The 23584-nt window shown below is 32.2% G+C and overlaps 1 protein-coding gene, 1 long non-coding RNA gene and 1 pseudogene across 5 annotated transcripts; 2 read left to right on the top strand and 1 right to left on the bottom strand.

The window, feature by feature from the left end:
• Positions 1-337: 337 nt before the first annotated feature.
• Positions 338-1395, bottom strand: LOC134270295 (uncharacterized; annotated as a pseudogene).
• A 10440-nt stretch (positions 1396-11835) lies between these two features.
• On the top strand, positions 11836-18584 carry LOC134270300 (scavenger receptor class F member 2-like). Of its 4 annotated transcripts, XR_009992773.1 has the most exons (4): positions 16229-16368; positions 16672-16821; positions 17600-17750; positions 18320-18584. XR_009992773.1 is itself a non-coding variant. In XM_062752519.1 (2 exons), exons 1-2 carry the CDS (start codon positions 12579-12581, stop codon positions 18580-18582), a joined length of 339 nt encoding a protein of 112 aa, XP_062608503.1. In that variant the 5' UTR covers positions 11836-12578; the 3' UTR covers positions 18583-18584. The 4 variants fall into 4 exon arrangements, 2 of the variants coding, with proteins under 2 accessions (XP_062608503.1, XP_062608502.1); XR_009992774.1 differs by lacking the exon at positions 17600-17750; XM_062752519.1 differs by lacking the exons at positions 16229-16368; positions 16672-16821; positions 17600-17750 and adding an exon at positions 11836-12654.
• A 486-nt stretch (positions 18585-19070) lies between these two features.
• LOC134270302 (uncharacterized) lies at positions 19071-23572 on the top strand. Its single transcript, XR_009992775.1, has 4 exons — positions 19071-19205; positions 21578-21709; positions 22263-22362; positions 23035-23572. It is a non-coding gene; the product is annotated as an uncharacterized LOC134270302 (long non-coding RNA).
• Positions 23573-23584: the final 12 nt, after the last annotated feature.

Genomic DNA, 23584 nt, shown 5'->3' with positions numbered 1-23584 from the left:
CCTTCTATAGTATGAAAAGTAAGTTTTAAGTTAAGCCCTCCGATTTTGATGTTTAAATCAATTTTCCCCATTAACCGGATGTGATGTTCCTCCTGCCCCGGTTATTTTAGAAATTTCTGAAACTCTTATTTGGTTTTTCTGAGTTTTCAGTTTTTTTAATACTTGTGGGTTGATAGCTGAAATAGAAGAACCCGTATCTAAGAGAGCATTGAATTTAGAATGCTAAAAGGAAATAGGTACGTAACATTTATCTACAAAACTGACCAATGTTGCAACAGATTCAGTATTATGCCTGTCTCTAGCAGTTCCATTGTTATTTCTCTTTGTATTTTAGCTTTTAAGTTGCTGGAGACAGGCGCGAATCCCTATTGGGGAGGTTTCCGCGTCTGTCTACAAGCCCTAGAAAAATGACCATTCTGCTGCAATTGTGATACAGAGCACATTTTGCTGGACACCTGTTTATATCAGGACACCTCCCCAAGCAGAAATAACGTGTGGGGAAACTCATGCGTGGTTGGAATGTGTAAGTAGAGTTGTTAAGAGTTTGACGTTGCACATTAGTAACCCTATAGCGTCTCGGGGCACGATATCTCTGTTGCTGAAATTGTGGCGCATATTGTCTATTGTACCGAGGGCGCTGTTGTTGCATTGTGTAATATTGTGGTCTGGGCTGTGGCAATGTAGGCACGACTTGTTGTTGCTGTACATAATGGGGTGGGGGGTAACCTTGCTGTGGGAACCCTTGACCAACAGCATTTATTTCAGGCTTTAAAATTTCATCTTTTATGTTTCTTATTTCTGATAATAAGTTTTCATAAGTTTCTAAAGCACTTATTTGCGATGGTTGCGATTTCTCTGCTAATAAGGCAATTTGCCTTAATCTCTCCATTGTTTTAGGGTTTTGTGTCACAACAAAAGTTTTGAGATCGTTTCTTAACCCATTCATAGCCACTGATAACAAAACATTTTCTGGCACATTTTTGATTGATGCTGTTTTGACTATTCTCGTCAAATAGTCGCTTTGTTTCATTTGCAACACAGATCAAAAAAATTATCAAGTTCTTGAAAGCGTTCTTGAAACAAATTTTGAATTGTATTTGGATTTGCTTTTTGTTGAAAGCGTAACTTATCGTACCAAACCTTTACATGTCCTTCCAAATGGAAAGGAAATGCATCCACAATCTTATTATCTGGCAAGTCATGAAACTTTGCCCATTGAAAAAAAATAGTCAACCATGCAACAACATTCTTAGTACCGTCCCCTTTAAATTTTTCTAACTTAATGGTGGAAGACATTTTAGAAAATTTTTGTGTCCTACCTGACGTCTTATTGTTTGAATAAACCCTAAATCTGTCCTCGTCCAAACTCTGTTCGTTTCCTGGATGTCCCACAAGATTTTAAAAAGAATGTCTTTGTTCCTTAAACGAAAAATCGGCACTAGGGTTCGAAAACACAGGGTCCGGCGCAGAACTATCGGCGTTATCAGAAATATTTAAATGTTCGTTTCGCAGATCACTACCGGATGGGCTAGTAGCAATCGGAAAAGTTCGGTCAGTCCGAGAGTGTTTTGTCCTTTTAGGCTGGTGCACTGGACTCGCGATGGGCTGCTGCACTGGATTTGTGGTAGGCTGGTGTACTGGACTCGCGATGGGCTGCTGCACTGAATTTGTGGTAGGCTGGTGTACTGGACTCTCGATGGGCTGCTGCACTGGATTTGTGGTTTTCGGAAAATTATCGAAATTTTGGAGTCCTACTTTGTTTATTGGTTCTGCCCAGGGAGTGTCAGGCCTGGTCTTGTCTCGTGTCTGCCTTTTGTCTCGTCTCTGGTCCTCGTCTTGTCTCTGCTTCTCGTCTGGTCTCTGCTGCTCGTCTCGTCTCTGGTCCCAAATACCAGTTGGATTGTATACTAATCCTCGACTGGGGGCGACCTAGAGAAATGAAGGTTCTGGTCCTCGTCTTGTTTTTGGTCCTCGTCTCGTCTCTGGTTCCAAGTACCAGTTGGATCGTTGGTTAATCTCTGACTGGGGCGACCTAGAGAAATGAAGGTTTTCGTCTGGAAATATCCAAGAGGCGTTATTAATCCTTTGGTTCTTGAGGGTCGTTAAAGGAATTGTTAAAAGTAGTGGAGTCTGATGTTTTAGCAGTCTTTAAATCCTCTGTGTGTAAATCTGGTTGTGATATTTCACTTATATCTGGAATATAAAAATCGTCTTGAAGATATAAATCAGTCTCCAAATCTGGGAGTTTCCGGTCCTCCTGTTTGAGCGTAACCTCGTTGGTATGTTGTTTTGAGACGGATCCAGGAGAAATCACACTGGGTTGATACGTATCTGGATTAAATAAAATCTCACTGTCGTCCAAATCCGGTTGCACAAATTTTTTTCGAGGAAACAATGGCACGTCTCTTTTTAAACGCTGTAACGGTGTCTCAGTTCTTGGTGTTTGAAAATTTTCCATAAATCTGTGACAAAATCGGATTCTTTCCACCACTTATTATAACCGGGTCAACCTCATTGAGGACTCCCACCTATGATAACTGTTTATCACACCTCAACCATCAAAGTTTGAGGAGGCAGAGTCCCAAATGACGTTGGGCCGATCATAAGTTTGTTCATTTACACCCGGGATCGTTTTTGTTTTAGAGAGAGGACGCACCAATTGGAATAACTCAATTCCGCTTTTGTATTATATTAGATATTTCTTTGATGTTGCGATAGGCAATTCCTTTTGCCCTGAGGACCTGACCTGACCAGACCTGTATAAAATGAAACAGAGACAGACACAATCCAGCTCTTGTCTTTATTTAAAGAAACAATCCGTTTATTTTATAATTATTTAATAATTTACAAAATCGCGCAAGTCTACCAAATAATCTTACCTGTATAAAATGAAACAGAGACAAACACAACCCAGCTCTTGTCTGGCGTATGTCCGTCGTCCGCTCATTTTATACCTCAGCTCTTACTTCGTTTTTCATCTCCATATTCGGATCGCCTTCAAAATTTCCAATAATTACTTTAATTTCAAATTTGAATTTTTAGCTATCATTATTCTATCCTTCAACACTCTTAGTTTACTAATGCGTTTTAAAAATTACTTCCTGTCTTTTGCAAAATCTGTTAATTTCACTTGAAATATCTAATTTATTCGAATAACTGACCCCTGGTCACTCAAATGTTATTGAACGCTCCTTCCTCCTAACCAAATAGATCTTCTGATAAACAAGAAAAACTGCATTCCAATGATTCATTTCTTGGAACCGTCCGGGTTAAAGTTCAACTTTTATTGGTTCGCATTTTTAATTGCATTTATCTGTTCGAGCCCGCACGTGTTATCTCTGCTAAGCTAATCTTCGCTGAGCCGACTAATGCAAATCCATTACATATGTTATCTTCTTATTTTTACTGCAAATTTTGTTATGATAAAAATAACCAAATAATGTAGTCCACCACATTCATTACTTTCCCTTTAAATAAATGTTTAAAGTATGGATAGATCTAGAAACAGATATTCCCTGCTAACTTTTAAATTAGGTTGTTATTGGTTTGTAAAGTGTATAATTATGCAATGTAATTAGAAAAAAAAAACGTCATAAAATGAAATACACAGAGATAACAAACGGCATTCAAGGTCAAAAGTTCATTTATAATGCAAAACATGAGCAGAGCAAACATATGAACCGCCAAAACATCAGAGGTGGAATCATACACTATGGAGGAGTACATATTCTCTGTTGAACGGTCAAAGAAACCGACTATTACCTGTAAGGTAGTTGTGTATACTGCTCAGCATACTTTTTTCCTCTGAATCTTTCTCTCATACCAATGATTGTACACGAGGACAGCAACCGCCGCCCCAAATATAAATGATGAAAATGCCATGTCTATTTATACCTACAAAATGGATTAAAACCACTGGTGGTATATTACAGAGCAAATCCTGAGGTAACAGAATACAGAAACTGCAGCGTCACATGGTTTTGCTTCTTATTTGCATGTTTTCTAAATATATCTAAGTATTTATGCTGTAAATCGGGGTGATGACTAACTAAACATATGGCTAGAGGGATAAAAGGTGTGTACGAGGGTTGGACAATAAATGTTGGACAAGGTTTGTAAAGTGAACAATAATCATCACTGCCGGTGTAAAGCCCCGGTCATTATTATTAGACAGCGAAAAATGACCCCCGGTCATTATTCGACGTAGAAAAAGTGTCACCACCCTAAAAATTTGCAGAACCGACGTGAAGAAAAATGACCCCCGTAGAAAAATGAATCCCTGTTGACTAAAGCTGAAATTTTTAGGGGGCAAAAAAAAATTGGATAAAGAAGCACATTGGCCAAAATGCTCACCTGAGCTTATTTGGAATAAATTGATGATATGTTGATCTCATAACATACGATTATAGCTATACTTTCAAGTATACCCCCACCAACATTTAAAGTATGCTTTAATCATGGCGAAGTAAATTATGATATGATTGAACTTGTGTGAAGGCTTACCTTCATTTTAATATTTTATCTAGAGCCTCTTTCAGTATAATTAAAAGGTAAAGAGTTTTATTTATATTTTTGCTTTTCATTTATTTTTTGTTTGTTTTGATTAAACGTATTTTTTGGGGGGGGGGGGGGGTTACAAAATTCCTCTTCTTTCATTGTCAAATAGGATTTGCCAAATTTATACAAGCTAAGAGTTGAAATTAAGGAAAACTTAATTTTTCTATTAAAGAGTATTGGAACCCGATTTTTGCATGGTTTGATTTCTGAAAACAATTGGAATATCATTCTTTAAGCAAACACTATAAGGAGAAACATTAAAAAGAAAATTTATTTACTTGACAATTAAAGTCTCTTTTCACTTAAAGTGTGGTCATTTTTCAATGTTGGTCAATTTTTTATAGGACTAACATATAAAATAATGACCCCTAGGACACTTTTTCTACAAAAAGTCTCTTTTCACTTAAAGTGGGGTCATTTTTCAATGGGGGTCAATTTTTCATAGGACTAACATATAAAATAATGACCCCTAGGACACCTTTTCTACAAAAAATGATTTTTTTTTACGGGTAGGGGGTCATTTTTTGTCGTTGAAAAATGACCCCCGGTCATTATTCGACGGGGGTCATTATTCGTCTTTACACCGGTTGTAAAATTTTCACTAATCTTTGGTTTATTTTTCATCAATGTATACACCAAATTTAAAATTCATATCTGCATTATTCACAAATAATGAGATTTTATGTTATGTATTTTAACGACTCACGGATGATAACGTTTTCCCCCACAAAATATATATTGGGTTTCTCAAATTCATCATTCATCATTGAAATATTTTTTTTTTCAAATTAAATTAGAAGAACAAGAGACAACAGTATGTGTGCCCCTCGGTAGAGGATGTCCACTCACATTTTGATCAATAAATGAGATAAGAAAGATTTCATTTTCTATTGAAATGAACCAGAAGAACAAGAAACAATGGCTTGTGTGCGTAGGGGATATTTACTATTCCTTGGCACTAAAATCAACCTCTGATTCTTATCTGTAGAAGATCAGTTTTTGCTTGGCTGGTGATTTGTATTATTTGAATGAACTTATGAATTTCACTACTGTTTGCCATCTTAATGTATTTACTTTCGCTGTGTTTTTCGACTAAGCCAACTGTGACATTGATTTAAATACCATTTTCGTATATACTCACGCGTAGAAATATACACCGAGAACGAGTGCTGACGTGACGTCACAATTAGTCAACAACGATTTCAGTGATTTAGAAAATTAAATATTTTGTATATTTTTTCGTATTTCAAAACATGTTAGTATAAATATAAGAAATGTTTTTAAGTTTAGTGTGAATTATTGGTGTGAGAATCACACAGACTTGCACATAGGCATATTTTTCACGAAGCGCTAGCGCGCTTCCTGATATATGTCTACCTGACAAGTTAGTGTGATTCACACACCAATATTCCTTAAATATTTCTTTTTGTTGACATTAACTTTTCTATCGTCAACTTCCCTTACTTATGCAGCAATATACATTCATCACCTGCATGCGGAGTATATTATACCTCAGTTGATTCGATACGCAAGAGCATGCTCTACGTATGAACAATCTCTAAAACGAGATAAATTATTGACAAGCAAATTAATGAAAAAAAGAATATCAGCAGTCTCGTTTAAAGAAATAATTTCGTAAGTTCTATGGTCGATACAATGACCTTGTCTGCTAATACAATTTATCATTGAGTCAAATTCTGACTGACGTTTTTCATACCAATTGTTAGTCCATTATTTATACACGGATTGACAATGTTTTTCCGTTATTTACTGATCATGACAAGGAGCACAAGGTGGGTGTGAACGGTCGGCAGGGGATGCTCACTCCTCCATGGCACCTGATCCCACCTCTGATGTTTCGGGGGTCCGTGTTTGCTCTGCTTTTAATTTGTTTTCTTTTATGGACTTTGAGATTGAATACTTTTCGTTATTTACATATCCTTCTTACATTTTCAAATATTTTTCCTTAAGACTCTTATCAAATTAGAGTATTGTACATTTTCTCATGAAATACAATGGATGAGCATAAATATCTATTGTTTCGTCATAATCCCGTACTTGACGTCAAACTATATAGTGCAATCTGTTTTGCTTAAAATGGCAGTTGTATCGCAAATTTGTTGCGACTCGTCAGAAACATGATGTAAATATATGAAATGTATTTATTTTTAAAATATCATGAGCCTCATTGAGGAATATGAACTGAACTACAACGCTTCACACCGGCATCTTCATCATATTTGTAGCGCTAACGCGCTTCATGAAATATGCCGGCGTAGAGAGTCATAGTTCATAAACTCATGAATCTTCAAAAATTAAATTTGTTTAAAAAATAAAGTTTATTTCAACTTATGTTATACGATATAACATAACTCGGGGCAGTTTATCACGCTTTATAAACCGCGAAGATTTCAACATAAAATGAAATAAGCCACATTCCTTTTAATTCAATTTCAGTGTAGAAAATTAAACAATTTTTCCTCCGGAAAATGGCTTCACATTTATAATTATCAAATCTTAAAAGTAACGTTAAAGGGAGTAGTATGTTTTTGACGTGAATCATTGTGACAAGTTATGTTATAAATACGAAATGGAAAACATCTTGTACCAAATCAAATGACGCGTTACAAACAAAATTAAATTATTTCTTAATTAAATCTTCTGTCCTGGATCACTTACATCGTTTTTATTCCCGTTTAACAAAGTTTAAAAAAGGAATAAATTCCTTGTTTGAATCACCTTAGCCTACATGTAAATGTTTCCTACTGATAACAAACTTATCTTCATTTCATTTGAAAATCAATTAAATAATTCTGCTTAAAATCATTTAAGTACGTTAGAATTCTAAGTACAACACTACAAAATTAGATATTTTCTAGGGTAATTTTCAAAGTTGGAAAAAAATATTGGTTTGTGTGTACATATATAATTTCGTAGTTTGAAAATTTTAATAACAATATATATGAATCTTCAAATTTCGTAGTGATCATGCATTCGTCGAAGAAAAATGCCAGGATAATTCTTTAAAGTATGGAAATGCCATTTGTTTTTTTTTCAAACATTGCCTTCAATGCTTTAAAAGGAAATTTTTGATCCACCTGTTATCTAAATTAAGATAAAACACCCTTTGTTATTCAACATTCAATATGTATCGTTACATAATTTGCCCTTTCACAAACAAAAAAAGTTTATAAGATCAATACTTAAATGGACTGAGTATATTTTGACAAAAATTAATTGAATTACCTTTTCTTATAAATACCAACCGTACTGATAATATAGAAAAGGGTTACATATATAGAATGTACTTACATAAAAATATCCATGCAGGAAGGAGTTAATAGGCTGTTAAAGCGAGCTGGTGTCTTACATTTGTTGACCTTCAATTTCGGCATATATCGTAATATAATTCACCTGGAGAGCGGGTCATCGGTTAATGCCCCCCTTCTGTGTTAGATTCTTATTACGTGTACTTAAAATTCACTTATACTATCTGATTCTTATGTTTTCAGAAGTCACAGTTTCCTCTACTCACAGTATTTCATCCAGATATTTGAATATGTTCAATGTCTAAATTCTATCATAATGAAAAGGTAAAGGGTAAATTTGGAATGAATAAATCTATAATGATTCATTTTTTTACTTGCATTTAAATTTTGAATCGTATTCACATTTTGAAATATATCTTCATCACCCCATTTATTCCCTATCCATTCCTTTTTCAAACACGACAACATCGTTCATGGTAATTTAGAATGATTTAAAAAAAAAACATGAGAAAAAAGACCCTAATGCATCAGTTGAATTTGATAGTATATAGAGATAACATAACGGACGGTATAAAGGCACCAAACTCAATTGAAGCAATATAAAGAAGAGCAATAAAAGAGCAGATACGGCCCTTTAAAACATCAGTGGTGGGATCCGATACCACAGAAGAGTAAGCTTCTCATGTGAACCAGTTTTTACAACCGTCCTGTACTTCTTGTCATGATCGGGCCAGTCCAAAAATCTGTAGACAGTACCTTGTGTAAATAATGTCTTCAAAGTTTGTATGAAAAACGCCAGTAAGCGTTCGACTTCATAATGATAATATACTTCGATTAAAATCAAAAGAAAATGGCCAAAATGTTAACTAATAGTTTACACATTTTCTTGCCATAAGATAAAGAACAATAGGACGAGTAATAATTTGGACGCTCAGAGCATTAATTCCATTTCTATCATTTTAGATGATGTAAGACTATAAATGTTATCTGATACATTTAATACAAGTGACCAATACTATCAGTTGTTTTCTGTTTTAATTCCCAATATATCCGTCCTCGATATTAAAACATAATTATCTTTCATAAGAAAATAAAAGAATTCAATATTTTTTTTCATATAAGGAATTTGAGATAAATAAAATCAGTTATTACAAAGGCATGGTCTGTTTATCTTTCATCTATTTTAATGCCGCTATCAGCCAATAACTAATTCTATATAAGTATGAAATAAATAAAAAAAAAGGAGGGTATTCTTTTTTTAAGATGAACAAAAATATACGTGAAGCTTTCTTTTGCCAAATTAAATTGTTGCAAAGCATGATTTTGGCTAGAGAGTCAGCTCTTGAGCCGCGATGTAAGGCGTCAATCCTTAAGATGCGGGTTCCAACCCAACTGTTTGAAGTGGTGACAAGTTCTTCGGAAGAGACCGTTTAAACCAAGGTCCCGTGTCGCAGTAGGTGCTGGCACGAAAAAGATCCCTCCCCGCAAAAAGGCTCCGAGTGTCGAGGACAACATTTATAGCTCTCCACAAGGAAGTTGTGGCGTCTCCATATGAGTGAAACATTCTCGAGAAGGGCGTTAAACAATATACAACCAGTCAATCACATTTAGTAATATACCCAAACACATTTATCATATTCTGACTTGTCTTTCATTTAGAGTTCAGAGGGATATATTGGGATGTATTTCATAAGGTAGCAATGCAATAAACATGAACGTCTAATTAATATGAAAACAAAAAGTCTGTCATAAACGAGGCTCAATCACTACACATAGACCTGGTCTCCAAGAAATTGCCCATGTGAATTGTCAATTATGACAATATTTACTGAAGCATCGTTTAATTCGTGGGCATTATACTATGTAAATTTTTGTTTTTCATAAAATAATATAAAACACACTGATTAAAGGCAGGCCACACTAGTACATTTGTACTACATCTTGTGATCTAAAAAACATTTCCTCTCATAAAGTTTCAACTAAGAGGCACTTAAAAACACCAATGAAGTTAAGCTTAATTTAGTTTTTTTTTTAGGAAACACTCTTATAACTGTCAAGTGTTCTACATGCATTTATCACATTAATGTCCTTGACTTCCTTATTGCCTACATTTATAAATTATAATTTTCATTGGCTGGTTGAAATTGTGGCTTCTTAAAACAAGTAGGATCATGTAGTTACGATAGTTTTGTCCCTCTTATAAAATGTTCCCCTTCATTTTCCTCCAAAGTAAAAATCCTTTTGAATGGAATTACATCAGCATTATAGACTGACAAATACCAAAGTTGCATGGTATTTTGATGGGAATATCCTTTGAGATGTAGTAGCAATATCGAGGTATGTCTGTCAAAAATATACTTAAACAAGTTGATTTTTTAAAATAAAATCGTTTCATTTTTTTATTTATTATAAAATGCACTTGGTTGAGCACAATGTTTGAATATTTGCATTTATTAAAACGAATGTTAAAGTCACATACATCTTCAACAAAAGGCGAAATCTCCTCTAATCTAAAGCATTGATGTGATTCCTACAATTTCTTATTGTAGGAAGTCTGTAAACATATCAATATTAATCTTAAAGTGAAGTAAAAATAAGGGTAAAACTTTTTTCCGTGCATCAGTAAATCTTAAATTAAAAAAAATAATACTTTGTGAAGATTTGTTTTATTGAAGATCTAAACGAAGGAAGCAAGGCGTACAGAAATTTGCTATAGAATCATACCATAAAATTGATTTTCATAGGGTATATATATTATAATTCATGGGCCATTTTAAAAATCAAGAGTCCATTTCCTATCTTTTGCATTAAATATCAACCCTAGGTGCAGATTTTTGGCAATAATGAATGATAAAGTTTCATTTATTTTGAAGCACATCAAATGGTATTCAAACGTTTCCCTTCTTTGTAGAAGTCAAACAAACATGATTGAATCTGAAGCAGTCTACTTGTGATGGCATGATCATGTTGACAAATTCAAAACCATAGATTAAGGAGTCTGTTCTCCTGTGATACTTTTCCTTGTGAAAGTGGTAAAATAATCGTGCAATAGTACGTTGTTAATATTCACAAAAATCATGACACATCTGTGTAGAGCATTTCTGTAAGAAAATGAGAAGTTATGCAGATATAACATACATACTATATTTGAATATGGATTAATGTCTGTAAAACTGCATTTCATTTCTTTCTCGTTTTAAGCAAGTTAATGATTAGCGCTACATCTCAGTCGAAACAAAAGGGACTGTATTTAACAGCTACATGTACGCTAATCGACGGAATATAAACCATATCAGACGTAAAAATTATTGAAAAAATGATAAATTACGTAAAATATGAATTTCAAATATCTCGGTATGAAGATTTCTTTTTTGCTGATTATTTCCTGATATGTCATTTCTATTTTGTAGAGGTTTTAGGGATGTATGTCATCTTCAGCAAACTGGCTAACCAGAGATAAAATATTGCCACTAAATACAAACAAGTTTAGATATTTTTTGACAATTATTGTACTTTTTTTTAAATAAAATATTTTCTACGTTTTCGACTTCTGTTATTAATTTGTTGGTGCAACTCATTTCAGGTAAAAAAAAATTGCAATTAAATGATTTGTTCTCATTTCAATAGAATATGGTATCTAATTCTCCTTTCAAGACCTAGTTTGAATTTAATTTTTCACACTGCAATCAAAAGTTTTCGGTTAAACACCATCTTAAGTAATTTTTTGTTATCATGAGTAAAATTTACTAATTTCAAAACTTAATGTATTAAATACAGCGCTAATTTCTATATTCTTCTCGGAAAAATAATAAAATATGCATTTCGAAAGGAATGAGGTTTTCAATTTTCCATTATCTTGTTTGCAGCTTGTAATCTTGGTACTTATGGAAAGGATTGCAAAGAGGTATGTGGGCATTGTGAAGGCAATGAACCGTGTAATCACATCAATGGATCGTGTCCAGGATAGTATTCTGGCAATTCAGTTTATTTTTCAAATATAAAAAAAAAAATTAATAAAAGGAGAAAGAAAAACGTAAAATAACCAGTATCGAATAATTAAATATGATTTTTTTTTTATCTTATACCTTTAAACGTTTTCACTCAAGAGCATGAAAGTGTTTTTTAGCGAAATTGAAAAAAAAATTGCTCTTTAAATGGACCCATTTGATTTCTCTTTATATCTTACAGTTAAGATTTTAAATAATCATATTTGTAGGAGTAACCGGCATGGCAAAGTGGCAAGAGCGTCTGCTTTAGAGTCGCGAAGTAATAAATCAAACCTTAACGTCGCGAATCCCGCTGTGGAATGTGGAGAACGGTCCTTTGGATGATACCGCATAAACCGAGGTCCCGTGTCGCTGGCACAAACAAGATCCAGACTGCTCGATGGCCTAAAGTGCCGACATTTTTTTTTAAAATCTGTAGTTCTCCACGGGCAAATGGTAATGTCTCCATATGAGTGAAAATTTTACGAAAGGGGCGTTAAGCAACATACATCAATTAATCATATTTATCGGAATATTTTTTTTAATATGACACAATATAAATTCATAAAACTTGAGTTAATTTGATTCTTATTTACTTAATATTAACAATTGGCAAACACGCCAGATATTGAATAGGTGTAAATTTTGCCTTTTCAACCATTGAATATGAGGGAATAAAACTATTTCAACTCTTAATTTTTTAGCTTGTAGTCCTGGGTGGTATGGCAGAGAATGTCAAGAACAATGTGGTTATTGTGATGGTAGTATGACGTGTAACCATGTCACAGGATTCTGTCCTGCGTTATGTCAGCCTGGTTATCATGGGAAGAAATGCAGCGAAAGTATGTAAATTAAGTGAGACATTTAACTTTTTTGAGTTAAAAAATTAAAACAATTAAAAATGACGTATGTATAAAGAAGTGTGTTTAGTTTTAGCCTATAATTATAGTTAAGAATTGTAAAAAAGAGTTCACTAAGTCGTGGAGTTTTGAAAAAAAAAATAAGCAAAGATCTTACTTTAGAAAACCAAAGTTTTACTGTGGAATATAAAACTTTTACTTTTTGATTGTTAGTTTTGGTTTATAGGAATCTGAACTTCATTTGCATTACATTTATTATTTTTATCTTAAAATTTTTCAATTTAGCAAGTTATTCTAAAAAATGTCTTTTTCTAATTTAGTCTGCAATGACGGTTGGTACGGTAGGGAATGTAAAGAACCGTGTGGTTACTGTAGAGGAAACAGACCATGCCATCACATGACCGGATCTTGTTTGGCGCTCTGTGAACCTGGGTATCACGGGGATAAATGTAAAGAAAGCGAATTTTCTCAACTTCTTGCAATACTGAGACAAATGCTCAACCCCCTTAGAGAGCTGTATTCTTTTAAACGACGAAGAGTTGGACTGATTGCGAACATCACTTCCCCCACTGACCTCAAATAAAAAAGATATTACTATATTGTACTGATATTACAATATGTTTTCCCCGAGAATGTTTCGTGTTAAGTTTCTTCTTTATACTATATCATTCTTTAAAATGCACAGTTTCCTTAAATTCATACCACTTTCTTTTTGATTGCCACACTTTATTTTCTTTCCTTCAAGTGTACTAATGTTATGTATTTTAGTCATCAGGAAATAAAAAGCAGATGTTTATAATTGACGATTGGTGTGTTTTTTTTTCGGCTTGATCACTTTAAATAAACCCCATCTCTAGAAATGCAACTTATGCAAAACAACCTGATTTTTTCGGATAAATGAAATTGACTAATGACTGTCACTTCGTAAAACATACATCCTTTTTTAGTTTCGAAAGCCAAAAGTTTATGAATTAAATGCTAACAATAATTGTGCCCAAAATATGGAAATGATGGGGAAAAATCGTCGTCAATTGTGTTTAAAAAATGATCTCACATTTAGTATGAAAAACGTCAGGCAAATTTTACTTAAAGATGGATTGCTTTTGGTGAAAAGATCATTTTACTGACAATAGAACTTACAGAATGATGACTGAAATGGAGACTGTGGATATTCTTGTTTCTTCAACTTGTTTATTAACAACTTACCTCCTTTTAGGTAATATTTTTATGTAGGGCATGCTCATGCTGATCGATTAATTTAAGATATATAAATTTCGTATGAAGTCGATGAAGATATATTTCTGCATAACTAAGGGAAGCCATCACATTTAACATAGAGCTTTGTTGTTGGATTACCATTAATGTCTTTTTCAAGTAAAATACCATATATGAAACAGATATTCCAGAAACTGTGGTATTTTTTTTTTATCTCAAACTCATTAGGATATATAGAATCGTCAGAAGAACGGAAATTACAATTGTTAATTAGCAATACGCATAGGCGTCGGGAGCAAATTGCAAGTGGATTGGCTAATTGGGGGGGGGGGGGGGTAATGCAACATAAAAAAGGTAAACCAATATTTTCAATGGATATATTATGTATATTTTTAAAAAAAAAAGTGGGCTATGCATAAATTCATATGCTAATCCAGGCGCTGACAATAGTTTCTAACTGACCAATCAGCTAAATGAATTACGAGTGAGTAGTACAAAATGTTCCCGAATGTCAGTGAATACTAGTTTCATGTGCATTTCTTGACCCAAAACCGTAGAGGCTGAGAATCCATCAACAATATTATTAAGAATAAACAACCTTGGCTCAACATTATGAAAGTGTGAAAAGTAGAGGTGGATAACGGGTAAATTGACCCAAGCCACGTGTCTGTGATAAAATGTAAACATGTGGTAAACCAGAATGTTTCGTCCTTCTGTCATCAGATTGGACAATTGTTCTCGGTAAGCGATTATTTGCGAAATATTAACAATTAACATATAAGGTAAACGCCTGGGACATACATATCCCTAAATTGTACTAAGACCCGCCTATTCTCTTACCATAGAAGAACATTTGTCACAAACCAGACCGAATTTTGCAATTATACGGTTTAAAAAATCATAGATAATTCAGCTTTTTGTATGATTAAAATGTGTCTGAAATATTGAAACTATTCAAATGGCGTCGTATTTATTCAGTCATTTTTTAAAACTATCAAAATCGTTCTAGATTAAATATAATTCGTCGGTGAAAAATGGACCCCAGAAAACAGTTATGTCACATCATCCTTTGAAATAATAGAAAACGCTTACATATCAAATTACAAATCGAGGAACTGAAGTGGAGAATTCAATTTCTCTTAAATTGTCTTAACATTATATTATCAATTAATCCCAGAGAAAAAAGTTAGTTAGTACAACGTTATTTGATTATGCCATTATGCATTCAAATGACTTGAGGACGTTACGGATTATATCACTTATTCTACAAATGTTGTTAAAGTTTGTGTGTTTTATTTTCATTGAATAAAATCACTTGAAATCAATCAGTTCCACTTTCTTAGAAAAACGGTTTCATCTGTAAACTTTGATCGTGATGTGAATACGGATTTGTCATGTGATCAAGTCCAAAAAAGCCTGTAGGGATTGAATAAATAGATCACTGTTTTTACTGTGGATATGCAATTTTCTAGAACCCAGATCTGTTATATTCTGGATCCAATAAAGCACAAAGCCATTTAAATTACCTTCTTCCTTCATAGAAGGTCTGCTGAAATAGCCTAATAAGATAAGATAAAGTTATTGAACTTACATTGGTGAATATTAGCACGAGTCGGTTGTTGTATGAACTTGCGAGTAACAACAATTGTAAATATTCATCAAGTTGAAAATAGGTTCAATAACTCATAGGTTCATCTTATAGAGTTATGACATTTGCCATTGATTTCCATTAATAATTTTATTACTTAAACTGTAAAGTGAAATTAATGAGAAGTTTCCAGTGTAAGCTAGTATTCAAATTATAACTGTCCAAAATACGATATTTTCCTTTTAATGTTTAATATCACATAATTCCAATGATGGTACCAAGAGTTACGATTGATTTATTGAATTTTATGACTTATCGGTCTTCAATTAATACATTGTATTTACTCCGTAATATACAATTAAAAAAAAACACCGAAACAACGTTTATTACTCTTGATAAAATTTTCACTGAGTGGTTATGCCACAGGTATTGCTGAAATATCTGATTGATTGTTCTTCCGTCATTAGTGTTGTATCTTTCAATGTTTTCACGTGCCAGAGCATAAAAAGAAAATGTTGATTTCATTGTTTAGATATATTTAAACATCTTCAGAAGCTGAATTTGATATTTAATTTTTTTTTAAAAAATCTTGTCTGGTTGAAACAAAATGATTTTTCACAGTATTTTTGTTCGTATTTTGTTTATACTCTGATGTTTCAGAATATTGAGTTAAGTTAACGTCATTAACATTCAAAAGCTCTGAGCTTAATTTAAAGAAAATTGACAGCCTTATTTTTGTAACTTGCACAGAAGTGGAAGATATGGCAAGGCGTGTAACTATTCATGTGGACATTGTGCCAATAATTCAACATGTAACAATGTAACCGGTTAGTGCCCTAATAAAAAGTGTGTACCTGGATGGAAAGAAACATTGGACTGGAAATGTGATAAAGGTAAGCAAACTTTAAATTTTCTCCTATCATTATTTGTAATAGAAACAAAATATGTAGATTTTTCAATTTTCCAAAAATGGACAGATTCTCTATGCATGAATTTTTTTTTTACTTTTTTTATTGTTTGACATAAAATTTTATTAAAACCAATGTTCATACTTTATAAAGAAAGAAGTCATTAAATACATTTTTTTTTTCAAAATTTCGCTGAAATTCTATACCAGATATTCGTGTACAAAAAATTAATTCTTTAAAATTAATCAAAAATTTATTATATTGCTCTGAACATAAATATATTTCTAGAATGCCAGAGAGGTTTCTATGGTAGAAATTGTGGCCTTCAATGTGGACATTGTGGAAACAAAACAACTTGTGATCACGTGACAGGTTCCTGTCCTTCCTGTTTCTGTGAACCAGGTTGGATACATTCTAGCGAGGGAAGATGCAATCAAGGTATATCCTTTTTATTTTTGAGTTAAAATCGTGCTTTTTTTCAAAACATTTTTTTTTTCAAAATTTGAGTTAACTGAAGATTATATCTGCAAATAAAGTCACTGATCAACAACCAAATTCGTTAAATGTTGACTTTTCACTATTGTCGATAAATCTTTATCATCATTTTTTTTTCTCGACAGTAGTCTGCCCCTTTAGAAATTAATTGTATGTAGAATTGAATATTGGCCATATTTGAGTTTTAAAGTCTGTTGAATTTATGAAATTAAATGTTAGCCTTTATTGGTGTCTATTACGAATTAATGGTCTATTTAAATGTATTGATAAACACACACAAGAAAATCATGCAATAACAGACATAGGATGGCATACGTGGCTTCAAAAGAAAGTATTTTTCGTTGATATAATGAAAACTCAAAAAATATGTTTATTTCAATATATAACTTGCATACAGTGATAAATACTGAATTGTCTGTTTGAATACGGATTAACTATATACATGAACCCTTACTGTAGGATCTTTCGTCAATTAAACTTAAATATTCAGACTTAATGGTTTATGTTTGAAGCACATAATTACAATAAAACAAAAATCTTCCTGATATTAAATAAACCCTTGTAACATATGCAGAAGATGAAAGATAACAGTTTGAAACTTAAAGTAATAAAAGTACTTTAAATCATTTTTTAAAGCAAAAAATTCGTACTTCACTTACTGCACAGAATAATTAATATGTATTCAGTTTTATAATACATGTAAAGTGTATATTTACTGCAGCATGTGAAGCTGGGAGCTATGGTTAAAAACTGTCTCTCAAAATGTGGACATTGTGTCAATAATGCAACATGTAACCCCGTGAAAGGTTCCGGTCCAGATGGAAACTGTGCACCAGGGTGGATACACAATGTAGACAGGAAATGTAATCAAGGTTTGAAAATTTTATCACGGTGTTAAAATGACATGCAACATAAACGGCAATTTCAGGTAGATATTAGCAGGAGGTTCTTATTCCTCCATGGCACTTGATCCTACCTCTGATGTTTTGGAGGTCGGTGTTTGCTCTGCTATTATTTCGTATTGTTGAATGGACTTTTGATCTTTAAAACTGTTCGTTATCTCCATATATGGCATTGCAACGACGTGAAATTAAACACCTTGAATAATATGATGAAAGTAAGATCGAAAATACATAAATGGTTTCGTTATATGCATCCTATCATAAAAGAATATATACAATAAGAATATCTTATCCGAACTTTGTGAAAAAAAAGAGATAAAAATATTGCAATTGCCCAAGTTATATTTAAATAGAAAAGATACACCTTGTGGGCATCGGGTATTGGTTGATAAGGGAATCTCATTTCGAAGCGTACTAGTATTTAAGTGTATACTCATAAACAGTTATAATATCTATCTGTAAAGGGCCTCAGGTAAAGCAGAAAAGGTCTATGACATAAAAACTTATTCGTTATTTTTCATTCTTTTGATGTTTTCCAGCTTGTAAGGATGGCTGGTACGGCAGAGAATGTAAAGAACGATGTGGATACTGTAGAGGAAACAGACCATGCCATCACGTGACCGGATCCTGTTTAGCGCTATGTGAACCTGGGTATCACGGGGATAAATGTGAAGAAAGCGAATTTTCTCAACTGCTTGCAATACAGAGGAAAATTCTGAACTCCATAAGAAAATTGCTTCCTTTTAAAAGACGACGAGTTGAACCGAGAGCAAACGGCACATCTCCTACTGACTTCATATAGGATATATCTAAAATTTCTGTGGACTTTTCGCTCTTATAAATGCTTTTGACATGATTTTTGTCTTGTTTTGCTAAACTTTAATATTTATATTTTCCAACAATGATATCAGCATAATTTTTGATGAGTTATTCATTCGAGAGATAAAACCATAAAAATATGTAATGTTTTGGAAAATAACTGAAATTAAATAATAAAAGCTCATAATTGTTTGAAAGAAAATAATCTTAATACATGCATCTAATGACACACTTTCAACTAATTCTATATATTTTTTGCATTTGAAAGCAACTTTTAAGATGCTGAGTGTTAATTTTGCTACACTTAGTGGAAACATACATGCTCACTTACGCTGATTACTTCCTTATTGCAGTAGAATTATTTTTTTCATTGGATGCTTTCCTAAGATGGTTTTGTGAAACACTTAAGAAACTTTGAAGGGAAAAAAATGTTCTACTTATTTAAAAGTGTGGTTCTTATACATGTATATCTTTTCTTTTTAATTACAATGAAACATATTTCATATCATTACTTCGACTTTGCATTTTTGCATTTTGCATCTCAGGTCTCAAGTCTGAAAATATTTTAAGCTGGATATTTGTTTATTTTTCAGGATCACTATTGAGGTATGTGTGAATATATAAAAAAATACTTATAGCAAGACTAGCTTTTTAGATATGCCCTGACATTATTGCAGGAACGGTTCTAATTAATTAATTGTTTGGAGAATTGTGTAATAAACGTGCTAAAAATTGAGAGAAAAAATCCAGTGTGCCTTATTTTAGTAAATAGAAGAGAGAAGACAGTTTGTTTAAATAATATGACTTAAATGTTGACTTGCTATGCCTTTGTTGTACATTCAGCATTAATGTGAAACAAGATCTATTTATTTGAGAAAAAACACGGTTCACCTCTTTTATTTTGCTTCAAAATCTCCTGAGGGAAAATTTTCATTTTCTTTGGCGGACTGTAGAAAGTATGTATTCTTTACAGTGTTATTTTAATTTTTGTTAATCAATATTACTACAGTGCGATGTAGGGTAGTTTATGAAACACAATAAGAATTTTTCAAAATTAATATTATATGGGTATTAAAAATACTTTTGTCCAATAAATATGACATCTTTAGTTATATCAATTCTTATCATGATGGATATGGAGACAACGAACGGTATTCAATATAAAATTCCATAAAGAATACAAAATAGAAGGGGAGCTCATTTGGAGAGGACCTCCAAAACATCAGAGGTGGGATCGGGTGAAATGGAGGAGTGAGTATCCGCTGCCAACCGGTCAAACCCGCCGTGTGCTTCTTGTCCTGATCAGTAAATAACGAAAAAATTTGGAAATTAAAATGATATGGGTATGCAAAATACTTTTGCCAAATAAATATGACCACTTTAGTTATATCAATTCTTATCATGAAGGATATGGGGATAACTAAGAGTATTCAGTATCAAAGTCCATCAAACAATTCAAATTAGAAGCAGAGCATAGAACTAACAAAATGATAACTGTAAACGGGACGACTTATATTCTTGTTTCATAAACTTAGTTTGTCAATAGTTTACCACATTATAGAATTTGTTCATACGTAGAGCAAGCTCTTGCATATCAAATCAAATGAGAAATATAAACTCCGTATGAAGTTGATGAAGGTATATTGCTGCATAAGTATCTTACTTCTTTTTCTTAAAACAGGGGGGATTCTTTGCTGATCCGCAGTCACTGGATTGAGTGTTGTTCTTAGATAGAGTAGTAATACTGCATATATAATTGTAATGCGCAGAATATTACATTATATATGCTATAATATCTTTATTCAAGAGAATTGTTTAACAATTATATTTCATTAACGGAAAGAAACCTTAATATACATTTGTTATTTTAACTGTATTTTTAACTGTATTTTCATTGTAATTCCATATATTGTAGATAACGATAATTGAACCTACAACAAATTGACCCCAAGACTGACAATTGGAAAGATAATGTATATCTGAAAACATAGAATCTGAAGAAAGAATATACATTCTAAGATGGCCTGTTCCTTTCGCATCTCTTATGACAACATTTTCAAAACAATATGTTTACATTTTGAAAGTTTCTACATATAACAATTTTATGAAACATTTTATGAAATAAATCATTACAAATTTCACAAGTGTTGTTGTATTTGGGGAAGACGATAAAAAAAAAAATAAAACGGAATTTCATAAACATTATTTTTTAAATCTTTTATCACGCAACTTAGAACATGCTTTTCTGAAATAAAAAAAAAAAAATATGTTAATGATCCCTTTCCTTCGAATGTTATTTGGTATGAATGTATGTTGCATAAATTGCGGACGAATAACATGCAGTATTTGACTGTATATAATTGCAGATTAGTATACATGTATGTAGTGTAAATGCCATGCAGTAAGGATACTATGTTTAAGAAATAGCATGAGGTATAAATCTTTTGCGGAATGAATGCATCAATACTGACATAGAAATCGTAATAAAAAATGTTTTGGAATAAGTTATCGCATGTCGAAAACATTATCAGATTATATAATAATTCTAAAAATCAATATAAATCTTTGTACAATATCAGTGCATTATAAAATATATTCCCTTTGTCCATCCTTGGCTTGTGATATACAATTGAATATTTGATAATAAGTATAATCAATTTGATATCATATTCATTTCTTATTTATATGTATTGAAATATATTAGCAAATTAAATTGCTGTCTATATTGCCATTGCTATATTTCTAGAAGAAGAGCTTAGTTTCTCTCTTCTTAAAGACTAGAAAATTAACAGCTTCTCTCGGGCTGATATTTCTAAAATATTTACCGAAGCAAAAATGTTCTAAATATATAAAAATATTCTGTTTAAAATATTTTTGTTTGGGTGATAAACCATATGTTCGAGAAAAAATTATCTGAGCACATTTAGTTATTACATTTTGTTTTAAACATTTTAAATATTTTTTATCACATTTTACAGAATGTCCGGATGGAACTTATGGAGCCGAATGTAAGTTTATGTGTAGCGAGGGTTGTCTCTCAGTGTGTGATAAAAAGAACGGGACCTGTAAGAAATGCAGAGAAGGATACACGGGGAGATTCTGTATCGACGGTATTGTATTAAGCTTAATGTAATATGTCAGTTCTATTCATAACTTACATATCGGCTCAGCCTGTTTTACATTGTTCTTAAGTTGTTGCCATTTTTATGTACATCATATACTTTTTTTTAAAAAGTTGTACATGTACATAACCTATTTTAAAAATGTTGTTTGTATTTTTAATCATGTTGCATGACTAACTGATTGGAGGCAAGCATGAAATATGACAATTTACATAAACTTTATATGATTATATTATGTGAAATAGAACGAATGTGTCTTCATTACATAAAACGAAATAGGTATTAAAAAATTAACATAATTATCAATCGACTGGAATGAATTTCATATCTCTAAAAAATCATTTCGGATATTTTGACCGATTCTTGTGAATGTTTGACAAATATTTCCTGATCATTATAATTACAACATGAATATTTTTTCATGTACCTCATAGATTTATTTTAAATTTTACAAAGAGAAAAAAAAACATATTTAATGAAATATTAAATTTGAATAAAATAATTTACGGAACTGTATATGTATCTTTGTTTCGTGTTACAGCTCATGCACTTCAACGGCGGATAACATCTATAGTCGAAGTGGCGGGAATTACCACAAGTGTTGCCTGTTTCAGCATACTGTTTGCACTGGCTTTGAGAAGGTACTTTAATAACAATGAGCATTTAATTGCCACTTGTCTAGTGCTCTCTTTGTTAAGTCGAGAAGTGTTGTCACTTTAAATGTTACATTGTCTAAGCCGTGTGTTAGTCGGTTCTCATCAACAGCAGTGAAAAATTATGTCTCTTAAAAATCTTACGATATCATATGAGAAAAAATAAATTTTCATTCTTCAAAAATTTTACATGAATAGCTTAAATACATATATTCAACAAACATCGATTTTTTTGAAAAAGATTAAGTAATTCATTTGTATGATTTTCAACATTTACGTCTGGTGAGTATTTTATCGATACTGTAAAATGACTTATGTCAAGAAGTCAAATTTCCGTGCTTTAAGGAAAAAAATTATTTCTTCCAGGGAATTTGAAATCGTAGTTTAAAAACAATCTACTGTACTGTAGTATGAAATTGTAAAATTTCAAGAGGGAAAAAAGTTAGTGGATCTCTAAATACCACGAAAACAACGAAAATTACGCCCATCGCAAGGAAAAGTATTTTATTCACAATGAATAATTTTAAGAAGCCTTGATTTTTAATTTACAACGTCATGTGTTTTACAGTTTTGCAGAGCAGTGTGTGTAAGAAATATACATTCAATGCTAAATTTCATACTTCACTATGTTTTTTTTTTTTGGTTTGCATTTTTTTACAGGGAGAGATTAGCTGCTATGTGAAATGAAATCCAGAACCGAACACCGGAATGCAAATCACCAAAACTAGAAAAAGATGCCCACTCTTAGTTTTATAAGTGTTAAAACGCTTATTTTTCCCTTGTTTGTCAAGTTTGCCCTATGTATGTAATTATAAAACCAACATTTATAAAAAAAAATTGAAACTGAGTTATGCCAGATGTTTATATCCTATTGTATTGAATGTTCTCCCTCATATTCTTAATACAGTAATATACATTCTGTTTTAATGCTTGTGTTAATTCACAAATTAATCAGATGTATTTTTGTTTCAAATTAAGTAAACTTTTAGAATTTTATAGGGAACACTGATTGACATCCCTCCCAAAACATTTGTATAATTCTTTTTCTGTTATTTTTAATTAAAAAATAACTGCAAAAATAAGGAATTATTTCTTTAAAAAGTTCTATGAAAGCCTTTTCTTACTGAAAAAGACTCCTTTTTCATGTATTTTTAACCATATTTTTATGCATGCATTATAATAAATATAATAAATTTCAAATTTAGCCTTG

The sequence above is a fragment of the Saccostrea cucullata genome, unplaced genomic scaffold, assembly GCF_032062105.1.
Source record: "Saccostrea cucullata isolate Sc308-1 unplaced genomic scaffold, CSIRO_AGI_Scuc_v1 ctg6192, whole genome shotgun sequence".
Lineage (NCBI taxonomy): Eukaryota > Metazoa > Mollusca > Bivalvia > Ostreida > Ostreidae > Saccostrea > Saccostrea cuccullata.
This window is presented reverse-complemented; position numbering and strand designations above follow the sequence as displayed.